This window comes from Rhineura floridana, chromosome 2, assembly GCF_030035675.1.
Source record: "Rhineura floridana isolate rRhiFlo1 chromosome 2, rRhiFlo1.hap2, whole genome shotgun sequence".
NCBI classification, from domain to species: domain Eukaryota; kingdom Metazoa; phylum Chordata; class Lepidosauria; order Squamata; family Rhineuridae; genus Rhineura; species Rhineura floridana.
The window spans coordinates 142,092,005-142,104,864 of NC_084481.1; the positions used below are offsets into that span (position 1 = coordinate 142,092,005).

Sequence of the window (12,860 nt, forward strand, 5' to 3'; positions counted from 1 at the left end):
TGTAGGAAACATATTAAGAGAACACACCCATGAAAAGGGATTGGAGGGGGAGGGTAAGAAAGACCTGTGTAATTTCTTCAGTTTTGAGCTGAATACTCCCATAAATGTAAGGTAGCAAGTATTCAAATTGTATTTCCTGTGAGAGTTCAAAATATCTTAACTATAGCATATATCCAGCATATTGAACAGTGATTAAAAGACAGACTAATGCAAGCCACCAAATTATGTGCAGAATATTGGAGAGCACTGACATATTTAAGAACTAGAAACAAAGGAAAGGGTTTTGGAAGGATGTAATCTAAAGTTTTGTTTTGTTTTTAATGTTTAGTTTTTTCAGTTTTCTGAAATATAAATTTCCCAGGAAACAGTTTGTGAATCAATCCATATTTGTACAATTTATTCCTTACAACTTCATTTTTAAAAACAAACAAACCTGTACATATTGCTTAAAATGCTGCTTTAAAAGTTAAATAAGAAAGAGATCAAGTAACCTTTCAATTTTAGTTGAGAGCTTTTTATTTATAAAATAACTTACGAGGTTTGCAAATTAGAATTGCCTTAAGTGAGTTACGGGCCTTGTTGGCATGTCACAATAAACCATATGATCTGTCACTTTCCTTCTCCCAAACCATAATCCCTCTCTTAGCATTACATTTGAACCAGGGATTGTGATTTATTTTACTGCCAACAAACCACTATTTGCTGCTCTGGGCTCTTACTGGGAGCAAAGGTGGGACATAAATTTAATTAATAAATAAATAATAATAAATAAAATAAATCTGTTACCAAGGTTTGTTCCTGGCTCACTGATCAAGGGTTTGTTGGAACAAAACAAACTGTGGTCCCTGGTTCACATTTGAAGCTAAGCCACTTTAGGTTCATGAGCCTTTCTCGCACACAAGCAGGAAGGACATAAGCAGCTAAGAAAAGCATGTTCATGGTAAAATGTTACCTATGATTGTATGCTGACATACAAACTGTGTTAACAGTCACAGTGGATTAAGTTAATCAACCAAAACGTTTTGGAATATCCTTGTAACAACTAAAACACTAAACTAGCTTCAAGACAGAGTTGGATAAAATTATGAGGCATTCAATAGCCTGAACAAAAGCAAAATGTTTGTAGGGAGCCTGGGGTATGCACACCAGCCCTACCACCAACATCCCTGCATGCACCATCCTTGCCCCTTCACTACTCACATTTCTCATTTAGCATGACAGTCTGAAGGGAGCTTCTAAGCACATTCAGCTGACTGCACTTAAAAGCCTCTCTACTATAAGGAACCCTGCCTTATCAATATGGGAAGTTTGACAGTGAAGTAGGTGCCCACAGGGATGTTGGGTTTAGGGACAGCACATGTATCCCCAGCCCCTACACCAGGTTTCCCCATTAGGGTGACTTCCAGATTTTGTTTGGACTGCAACTCCCATGATCCTCAGACAGCATGGCCAATGGTCAGGGATGAATTGTAGTCTAACAATATCTGGAGGCCACCAGGTTGAAGAAAGGCTGTCCTACACAGTTTTTGCTATTGCATGTTCAGGCTGAATGCCTAAAGAGGACTTCTGTGGTTTCTGTTTGAATGTCTCAATCACTGTGTCTTACAATTTGGAAAAGCTCATGAAACTAAGGGCTTTCCCCTTTTCTGACTTGCCACGACTTCCTCCAAGTTTATTTCTGGAAACTTCAGTTGGTGGGTTTTGCTCACATTCAGTGTTGGAATAATACTTCATATTGTAGAGAAGACTAAAAACAAAACAAATCATTGGAGCCTGCAGTCAGGAGTGGAAGAATTGTGATTAGGGAAAGGCTGCTTAACCATTTCCCCTGAGGCTACTCCCTTCTCTGCAACATTTGTACCCATTTTGTGATTCTTTTATCCCTTCAGTTTTCTTTTTTTAACTTAATTTTACACAATGTGTTCTCCCTCTGCAACCTTAGAGTTCATATCCCCTATATTTTATCCGTTACTCAGTTAAAGAAATCTGAGGTGATTATTTTTATAACTTTTAGTTGATCAAACCAATTGAATTGCATATATTTGCAATGAATAAAAGCAACAGTTCTGAAGCAAAAGCACACTTTGTTTTTAGATTAAGCATATGTATGTCATAGTAGGCTTCATCTAAGAAGAGGCATTCCCTCCTTTGTGAGAGAGAACAGGGAATACCTATTTTAAGGTCATGTATGCCATCTGCAGTACTTACATTAAAATGTTTAAAATTCTGCACAATTAATAAGACACATTTTAAATTGTTTTAATTAATCTACATATTTAATTTAGGACCATTTTTAATTTAGGAGGAAAGATAAAGGAATTTGGGATGGACTTAGAGAGAAGCTCCTGCCATCCAGTGGAGATCCACACCACACTTTGCTGTGCCAAACATGACAGTAATTACACTGTCAGATTATCTTTATCAAGACGTACACCACCTCGATACTTAATGTAGAAGGTGGTACATGTTCTTTGCTCACAGACATGCCACTGTGCTAACATAAACCACATACCTAGGACTGAGGCCTAACCTATTGGATAACAATAGGAGGATGTTTTTATGGATACCATAAGACAACTGTTCTTTTATTTTTGGTACCTTGTTGTTAGCTTACATGAAAGTGGAAAGGATTAACTGTATCCTTCTAATGGCAAATATCTTTCAGCGTTATGTTCAGTGTTCTCTGCAGTAGTAATAGCCTGTGACCTGAGATAACTGCTGTTAGAAGAATATATTTTATTTTCCACTTAACACACTCCAGTCCCACTAATTCAATCTTACGAGCAAAGCACTTGAGCATGTATTTAAATCCTACTGAAGACTGAAGTAGCTAAATAGTGTGAGACAAAATCCTCGGGAATGTCTCTGGTTTAAGTCCCACTGAAATGAACAAGCTGGAATACAACTGTTTTTTCATGTAGCTGTTGTTTATTACATTGAGGGTTAATTACATGACACCATCAGGGCTGTAAATCACCAGGCTACTTATCATTTATTATCCTGAGTCTTGATGCAATAATGTGTTTCCTATCATGATATCAGTACAATATTAATATAAATACAAATGAAAACCATATCTCCAAAGATACAGCTATGTATCTTCTAATGCCTTAATCTACATTCACATGAGTAAAAACAATTGTATCCAATGTGGAATTTTGCAACAGTGAAGTAACTTTAATTTTTATGTTTGTTTGTGTTTTTATGGTTTCCTGAAGGAGGCAGTCAAGGTTTGGATTTATTTTTTTTATTTATTTTTTTGTAATTTCTCTACCTTTTCAATCTGTCAAGTGGTGAAAGATGCCTTTTGATCTCACCTCATTCTTTTTTCCTAGCATCTGATTTCCTTTAGAACTTCCACTGCAATGATTCTTTTTTCCTTTATAAATCCCTGTGATGGGAAATTTTCATATTCATTCCCATCTCCATCCAATGCATTTTTAAAGGTACTTTCTGAATCTTTTGGCTGTCTTATTCTTTCAATTTCTGATTACTTTCCACATATTTTTCCATTGTATTTGGAAAATCTGAAATGCAATCTTTTGGCAAGACCGATCAGGTTAACTTATAAGAAGAGCATCTCAGGTATCCATGAATTGAATATTTAAACTCAGGCCAAGTTATTGCTGTTTCTCCCACATCTCGAGTCATGTATAGTAACATAATCTCATATGAATAGTCTTATAAATGGCCCCTGTGGAATGCCTGAAATAAAACATTTCAATTTAAAACAAATTGCAAGGCTGCAAGTCAGCACATTCTGTAATATAAACCTGTTGCTGCTAGAGAAATTTGTTGCGGGGCTGTACCTGATTTGCATTGCTACTGGCCACAATCCTGTCTCCTTCCCACCCCTAGCAGTGGGATGCAACTGCTGTTTCATATGGGAGAGCAGAACAACCTTCTCCAACATGGCAGCAGTCTAACCACCAAGGCAAGGACATCAATTGTGCCAGCAGCATTGCAAATTATAGCTTAAGGCCTTTCACTGTAATAGAATACCAGGAGAGAGCAATGGCAGCTACAACAGATATTAGTGGCATGATTTTTAAATTGCATTATGTTAAAATTTAATTTTTAAATTAAATAAGACCAGAACCTTGATTTGTATTAGTTCTTGAATGGCTAAACTAATACACAATGGGTTTCATGGCTCACTTGTCTTTATGACTTATTTGCAGGATCATCCGAGGGCTGAGTATGAAGCTAAAGTGTTAGAAAAATCGCTAAGGAAAGAATACAGAAATAAAGAGGTAAGCTAACAATGTTTGTTTTATTCATATGGACGGTCATGGTAAATTTCCCATTTATAATTGCATACATTCTAACAATCAGCTCCTCTCCACCTCCATTACTGTTCCTTAACTTCATGTATAAAGAAAGAAAAGGTAGAGATGGAAGGAGATGTTACATCAGATGTGAGTTCATCATGCGAATAGTGACCAGATGAATTGTTTTAGGTTTCAAATATTTTTTAGAATATGTGCAACATTGTTTTGTGCATGTTCTCGTATGTAAATCACAGAGTGTGCATAGAATTGCGACAGCAATAATTTATGCAATGCCAAAAACAATTGTGGATGTCTGTAAAAATAACTTCAGTGTATGTGTATAAAATTAAATGGGTGTTTCCCAAAGTTCTGATAGCTGGGCCATTTTTTTCTGAATGAAAATTATAGGGATTAGAGTTATTGAATTAATTTATTTCTTGCAGCATTGTGCCCTTTCGAACTTACTCCCTAGAAAGTGTGTTTCAGACTGCAGACATAGTCAAAAAATGAAGAAATTAAGGAAGATACTGACTGACCATGGGAATGGAATTCAAGCAAGGCATGTCCATTTCTCATGTACATTATACTTGGGATGCACTTATTGCTGTGTAGCTGCTACTGAACAGAGAAGTAAAAAAAACCCAAAGCTTATTAAGAATTTATATTTTCTAAGGGTTTTTTTTTACAATTTTTCCAAAATACATACTCTGACTATCAGTAGATCATGGGCTAAATAAAAGAGAAATGGATTCCCCTTCATTTTCTACATTCCATGCCTTTGGTTTTCACATTTTTCTACATACTGGAGGGACCAAAGATGGAGTAGCAGAACTTAGAAGAAAGGATATCTCAAAAAAGTCATGCAAATACAGAACTAGAACACAAATCATGTTTATTATTTATTTAGTAGGAGCCTAGGGTGGCAAACAAAAGCACTACAAACACTCTAAAACATCATAAAAACAGACTTTAAAATATATTAGAACTAAAGATCTTTAAAAACGATCTTTTTTTTAAAAAAAAAAAGCTTTAAAAACATATTAAAATCAATTCCAGCACAGACACAGACTGGGATAAGGTCTCTACTTAAAAGGCCTGTTGAAAGAAGAAGGTCTTGAGTAGGCGCTGAAAAGATAACAGAGGTGGCACCTGTCTAATATTTAAGGGAAGGGAATTCCAAAGTGTAGGTGCCACTACACTAAAAGTCTGCTTCCTATGTTGTGAGGAATGGACCTCCTGATAAGATGGCATCTGCAGAAGGCCCTCATCTGTAGAGCATAGTGATCAACTGGGTATATAAGGGATAAGACGATTTTTCAGGTATTCTGGTCCCAAGCTGTATAGGGCTTTGTACACCAAAACCAGAACCTTGAACCAATAATTAACCCAGAACCCAGTAGATATGATAGCTGGCTAAGTTCAAGCAAAAGTCAAATTAAAGTGAGAGCAAGATTAGGCTGGAAGCACTTACCTTCTGAGATGGCAGGATCTAGGTGGACAGGCAAAGCAGCATAGAAGCAAATTAGAATGAGAGGTATGTAAAACAGCAAGACAGTGTGGCCTCTGTTTGCGTAAATACTGCATTCCCAAGATAGGATCCAAAGCAAACCATGCACAATTTGCATGTTTCTTGTTTTTCAATATATAAAATGTTGCTTTCCATTGATTTGGGATCACACAAAAAACACACTCTTGAATTTAAACAATTTGGATAAGCCAAAAGAAATAGGCATATTGAAAAATGGACTTCTAGCACCTTGCCAAACCCAGATCTCACCAAACTTTTTGGGACAATCACTTCCATGAAAATTAGCTCCCTGTCTTCTCAGATGTGTTTGAACTTCATAGTTAGTGCCTGCAACTCTTTTCTCTGAGCCCCTTCCTACATGCTGGCTTTAGGTTTACATTTGAAAATATAAAATACAAGTTCAGCAAAATGAACACTGCAATACAGGAACACTTGTAAGGGAGCTGTGATAGGCTTCAGCTGTGTGTTGAGCATACACACTCTATGATAAATCCAAGTTAACCTCTGTATAATGTGTAAAATGGCCCAAAGCTCCTGAGCAGAGTACACTGTATAGCTGCCTAGAGGTTCTGCAATCAGTTTCATCTCCCGGGCAATATCCAGTCCATTTATTTCCAAGGAACCCATAAACCCTGACTCTGAACCTATCCCTTCCTGATCATTTATCTTTAGTAATTATTTAGGCTTGCTTCATTTTTCATTCACTTTCTTCATTTTCCAGGTTCATGTCTACATGAGATGCCATTTTCAATAGTTTTGCATATGTTGAATGTGAATGGGTTATCATGTGTTTGGACTGTAACCAGAATTGGCACCTTTATCTGTGGTTTTCCCATACAGTTTTATTATACTTAAGGCTCAATCCTTTGAGTCGCTGTATCAGCAGAGAAACACTCATCTTGCTGTACAGCATTGTGTTGATGTGCTATGAAGCCATACTGGTGAAGCAGCCTGATCAACACTGGAACTGTGCTGCAGAAAACAACTACCACCAGACACAACATTTTTCCCTGCAGCATATCAGACTATTAGCTGCCATAGAAACGGGTGAAGATGAAATATGTTGAAGTCAGTTTTAGGATTTATTCGCCTAAATGTAATGGCATTTCAGCTATGACTGAGCTAACTACATTGGTGCAAGCCTATACATGTAATATTTTGACAGTAAGATGTTACAGTGGATGGATATGGGTGTGGCCCATTTTTGATACATAAGATACCACTAAAGATACATCAGTGCTATGTGCACCATAGCAGATATGTGTCACTTTAGGAGAAGCATGTAATTCACATTCCAATTCAGCAGACGGCATTGGTTTAAAGCAGTCTTGTTCCATTGGTTTTAGTGCGCTATTAGCTTAAATCCAGAGAATAACCAAACTGGCTAATGGAATGGCTTACTGAATTTTCAAGTCCTAGATTTTACATGGAAGCCTATCTCAGGTGTTTTCCTTCTCTAGCATCTCCAGACTCTTTTGCAAATGTTTGAAGCATTCCTGGTGCTATAAAACCAGAATAGACATTTGACACATATTCCTCCATGTGATATGTAAATGCTTCACTATAAAGGTGTAGCTCTGGCTTAAAAAATCATGAATTGCTGCTGAATTTGTGAGAGCCGGAGAAGTCCCTCACTAAATGCTCTTGGGTAAGCTTAGCAGTCATGGGATAAGAGAAGAGATCCTCTTATAGATTAGTAACCATTTGCAGTTGAGGGGAGACGTCAGCTTGGGTTGAACAAGGGCCACTTTATTTAAATTATAGTAAACAAAACCCAATTTAAAGTGACCTGCAGAGGGAAACCTAGGTGCGGGAACTGTCTATAAGCAAGTAGCTTGCCATACAGCTCTCGGGCGACCAGCCCCTGCTGGGGCAAGGGCAAGCCCATCTGCTTACCCTTTACCGCAGCCACACCCTGCAGGTGAGTAGGGGGGCCTTCCCATATCATCCCCACCCAGGGCCGTATAACCCCTGGGTAGATGAGGATAAGTTGGCCCCAGAAGCAGCCCATATCCTGCCCTCGAGCCGTAAAGCCCTGAGAGACAGGCCTCTGGAACCGCCAATCACCTCCAAAGGTGCCTAAGGGGGCCACCTAGCTGTCCTTACCTATTTCCCTTCCCGCACCTTCCCGCACCAGTGCTGAATCCATTGTCCTGTGAGGCATGACCTGTGAATACTTCAATTAGCCAAATGAGCCAAATCTGCCTATTGAAAACAACACCCCCTAACCCGATTCCCTCCCAGTCCTATAGTGTGGAGCAGGCAAAAAACCTGCCCGCCAACGAGGGTGGGCAGGATAAAAATTCCTACTCGGCCCTGAAGCGACCCCATAGGCACACCATAAAAGAGGGAGGGTGGGGTGGGCGTCGAGCAGCAGAAGAGGAAGGTGGAAGGGGCGGCTGGACTTAAATAGTCCTATAGTCCCCGCCCCTTACGCTGCACGTCACGCTGACGTCACGGGCGTGACGCACGACGTTGCCCCATTAACAGATGGGGGCAGCGTCTTCACCCCCACCTGCAATCATGCCCCGCTCGTCAGCTGCGCGGCGAGCGGAGCTTCGTTTGCAGTTGAGGGGTGAAATAAAACACAGAGACGTCAGCTTGGATTGAACAAGGGCCACTTTATTTAAATTATAGTAAACAAAACCCAATTTAAAGTGACCTGCAGAGGGAAACCTAGGTGCGGGAACTGTCTATAAGCAAGTAGCTTGCCATACAGCTCTTGGGCGACCAGCCCCTGCTGGGGCAAGGGCAAGCCCATCTGCTTACCCTTTACCCCAGCCACACCCTGCAGGTGAGTAGGGGGGCCTTCCCACATCATCCCCACCCAGGGACGTATAACCCCTGGGTAGATGAGGATAAGTTGGCCCCAGAAGCAGCCCATATCCTGCAGGGGGTGAGTGAGTTCCATCCCTGTCAAGCCTTGCAGGCCTCGCTCACGAGGCCCGCTCCAGCCGCAGCCGCTCCTTCTACAGCACCCCCAAGCCGGAGCCGGCTCTACCCCCCCATGGGGAAGCAAAGCAGCTGAAATCGGCCCCTAATGAGGCCCATGTGCTGCAGAAACCAAGCGCCTAAAATGGCGCCGACCGTGCGGCCTTAACAGAACAGCCGCTGCCGTTTCACCGCGCTGCGTTCCACTCTGTCCCTCGTCGTCCATGTCGTCCACGTCGAGCAGCAGAAGAGGAAGGTGGAAGGGGCGGCTGGACTTAAATAGTCCTATAGTCCCCGCCCCTTACGCTGCACGTCGCGCTGACGTCACGGGCGCGACGCGCGATGTTGCCCCATTAACAGATGGGGGCAGCGTCTTCACCCCCACCTGCAATCATGCCCCGCTCGTCAGCTGCACGGCGAGCGGAGCTTCGTATGGTTCAACAACAGGGAGCACAGAGGAGGAATAAACATGTCATATTTGTAGCTAACACAAAATTGCTGAGTATAGTGAAAAATCCAAGCGGACTTCAAAGAGCTCCAAAAGGGTTTCTTGAAACTGGGCAACAAAATGACAAATGAGATTCATTGTAAGTAAATATACAGTGATGCTGCTTGGGATAACGGGAAAAACCCCTCTTAACCACATGTACACTGATGGGAGCTCAACTGGTATGATTAACCAAGAAACAGATTCACAGTTTATGGGGAATAACTCAATTAAAACTTATATTCAATGTGCAGCAGTGGTAAAAAAAAAAAAAAGGCAAATTCAGTCTTGTAATTAAAAGGGAATGAAAAGAACTGTAAATATTATTAATGCACATCAGTGGTATGATTATGTTTGAAATACTGTTCAGGTCATCCCCATCTCAAAAAGGAACTGGAAAAGGGCAAATCATCCAGGTTGATCCTTCTAGATTTCTTCACAGTCTGCTTTGGGTTTCACTGATATGAATAATTTGATTTTACCTGCAAACTTGCCCACCTCACTGCTCAACCCAGCTCACCTCCAGATCATTACTAAATTAGTTATATTGCTTTAGTAATCCCACTATAGATTATTGTGGGATTGTGCCGATTACCTTCCTCCATTACGAAGAAGATCAGATTCTTCTATACACCTTAGAATAGCATAGGGTGTTTTTTTTTAACCTTTGCACTAGTGTTGTTGTTTGTTCTTATTTTTACCAGAAAACACTGGTCATTTTCCTGTAGTTTTATTTTACATTTTCTTCCTTATAGCAATTTACTTCATATCAGAAGGCATAGCATTGGCCCATAATGAGTAACAGACAGCTTTCATTTGTTTTTAAGCTGTAGTATGTCCATATTCTGTTGAGGATAATGATTTATTTGCCTATATGAGTCAATGCTTTGTAACAACCATATTGCATGATCCTTTTCTGTTTCCTTCAAATGCCATCAGAAGGGCCAGCAATTGCCAGAAGAGGCAGCCAACAAATGGCGACAAAGAGTTAAGAGAGTCATGGCTGGGGTGAAATTGGTACATTTCATTCAAATTTGTGGAAACTTTCTGAACTATGAATAACTATGGAAAACACAAATTGATTTTTTCCCAGTTTGACTGTTTATTATCTAATATACACATATGCGTCTTTTCCCCGTTCCCCCTTCCTCTTTCTTCAGTACTTGCTGAGACTGGTTTTTGCCTATGTTTGGAATGGCACTGCATGGTTAATCCTTACATATTGACTGGTGTGGCACTTTTGCACATGCCAAATGCTTGATGGAGTTGCCTGCTGTTTGTTTTTCCTCAGGCAACATGCATGTGATATGCATGAAACATTAAATGCTTGTTGTTCTTAAAGTGGCCTTCTGTAATTATACATGACATTCCATTATTAATACATCATTCCCTATCTTCAGGCATTACAAATAAAATAGTCTTAAAGACAATGTTTTGAAATTAAGGTCTCTCAGCAGACCATGAAAATAAACAAGATACAATAAAATATTGGTCATACTATATTTATTTATTTATATTTATTTATTAAATTTATATACCGCCCCATAGCTGAAGCTCTCTGGGCAGTTTACAACAAACAAAACCAGTAACATACAATTAAAACCACATATCATCAATTAAAATAAGATTAATTATACAAAAGTTAAGACATAATTAAACACATATTGAATGCATATTAAATACTAAAATGCAGGAATCTTCCGGGCTTCTCTCTGAGTAGGCACCCGGAGGAGGGCCTTCGATGTTGAGCGTAGTGTATTTGAACCCAAAGTTCTTGCCCAAGCCTTTAAAAGTCCCGGAGCATCATGAGAGGGTGCAGCCACTGTGGTTCTCATTCTGTTTTTCTACCACTGCTTTATTTCACCGACCTTTCTTGCAAATTTAGGGGACAGCTAGTCTCCTGTTCACTACAGGTGAAAAGGCCCAGGATAGCACCTTTATAGTAGCATCCTGATTGTGGGACTTCTTCCCTTGGGAGGTCAAGTTGTCCCTATCTTTGGCTAGCTTTAAAAACATTTTTGTTTTACCTGCCTTTTGATGGGTTTCTAATGTCACATTCTGGTTTTCTTTTAATCATAATTTTGTTTTGTTAATTGGTGTTTTCAAATCTGTATTCTTGTTTTTAGTTATTGTATGTTGCCTTTGGGACTGAAAAGGCCATTCATAAATACTTAAAAACATTAAACAAAAGGATGGAGGAAGGGATCCAGTGGATAAACATGGTGGGAGATGCAATGCTTCCATTCTGTCATTTTGCTACAGAATTTTTAAAGGAACAACAGCATCTCGGATTGAGAATGGGCAACAGTAACCAGTACAGTCTAGTATCAAGGTGCTATGGCGAAATATTACCTGAGATTCCACATCATTGACCGTATTACTGACCATGGTTTCTTATCTCTTTACAAACACAAACATAAATACACACACATAACACATCATCCTTCATGTTACTCAAATTCATGCTTGCTTGCCCTTGAAATAGTCTGTGGTATAGTCTGTATACTGCTCAACATGCTACTCACAATACCAGTTTCCTAAATGTTACTACACCCAGGCAAGCAGCTGCTGTTCCCCTGTGTTGGAACAAGGAAGATGACCATATTAGCATACTCAGTTGTATCCTATATCCAACTTATGTAGTGTATCACATTCATCTTTTCCTATGAGTGATGGTTTTCTGTGAGCGATGGAGCTTTCAGAAAGTACCTTAACCTTTCTGCATTATTATAAATACATAGAAATGTTTTGAAAAATCAATTTTAATAGTGACCAAGATCAACAAGTTTACAATATGAAAACCAGATAGAATATGTTTTGATAGTCCCTCAAAATGTATGGGTTTTTCTTAAATAAAAAAACTAGCTCAATGTTGTGATTTGCTGAACTGACCCCACACTGTTCTGATGTCTGTCTCTTACAAATGCTTATTTCCACTCCTGTGTATTTGCACTACTATCAAGTTATGTTTGATTGTTTTTCTACACATCGAAGTTTGGATGACAAGCACAATGTTTTTGCTGCTATTTATGACTATATTAAATTGCAGGGTCATTTTGTTTTCTTTCATGCCTTAGACTGAAAAAGAAAAACTGACATGGAAAGATCGTTTTCCAGCATACTTCACAAATTTTGTGAGCATTATTTTCATGGTAAGTATTGTGTGGTACATATTTAAAATTAAGTGGAATGCAAGATTTCTCAAAGGAAAAGCAATGCTTCTGTGTTAGAGCAGGACCAAACATCTAACTTCTCCCAGGTCCATTTTTGGTATACAGTACATTAATTGGTCCAGGAACTAGGACATGTGTTATTTTCTTTTTTCAATTAATGCAGTATCATTTTATAGTGATGCTAGTGACTAGTATAACATCCCCTTATTCTTTTTATGGCTTCTTTCTCTACTTGCTTAAAGACTACAGCCCGTCCAGGTGTCTTTTCTCACTAAGAACATAAGAAGAGCCTTGCTATATCAGATCAAAGGCCTGTCTAGTACAGCTTTCTATTCTCCCAGTGGCCAACCACATGCTAAATGAACCTCTGCCTTTGTTTTGCCAAAGAAACATTTGGAAAGGGTTGAAGCAAACTCCCCACAAAAAACCCAATACCTCCATCCCATCTATGACATTTCGCAAGCTAGCTA

The 12,860-nt window shown here is 39.4% G+C and overlaps 1 protein-coding gene across 8 annotated transcripts in view; it reads left to right on the forward strand.

The window, feature by feature from the left end:
- The window catches only part of ANO1 (anoctamin 1), a 171,380-nt gene that overhangs the window by 130,030 nt on the left and 28,490 nt on the right, over window positions 1-12,860 (forward strand). For 5 of the 8 annotated variants that reach the window (XR_009760642.1, XM_061610687.1, XM_061610689.1 and 2 more), the window contains 3 exons: window positions 4,182-4,253; window positions 10,157-10,234; window positions 12,295-12,369. Coding sequence is in view for 7 of the 8 variants with exons in the window: in XM_061610687.1 (XP_061466671.1) it covers window positions 4,182-4,253; window positions 10,157-10,234; window positions 12,295-12,369 (225 nt within the window). In the remaining variant the exon portion in view is untranslated. The remainder of the gene's footprint in view (window positions 1-4,181; window positions 4,254-10,156; window positions 10,235-12,294; window positions 12,370-12,860) is intronic. The other 3 variants (XM_061610690.1, XM_061610691.1, XM_061610688.1) reach the window with 2 other exon arrangements.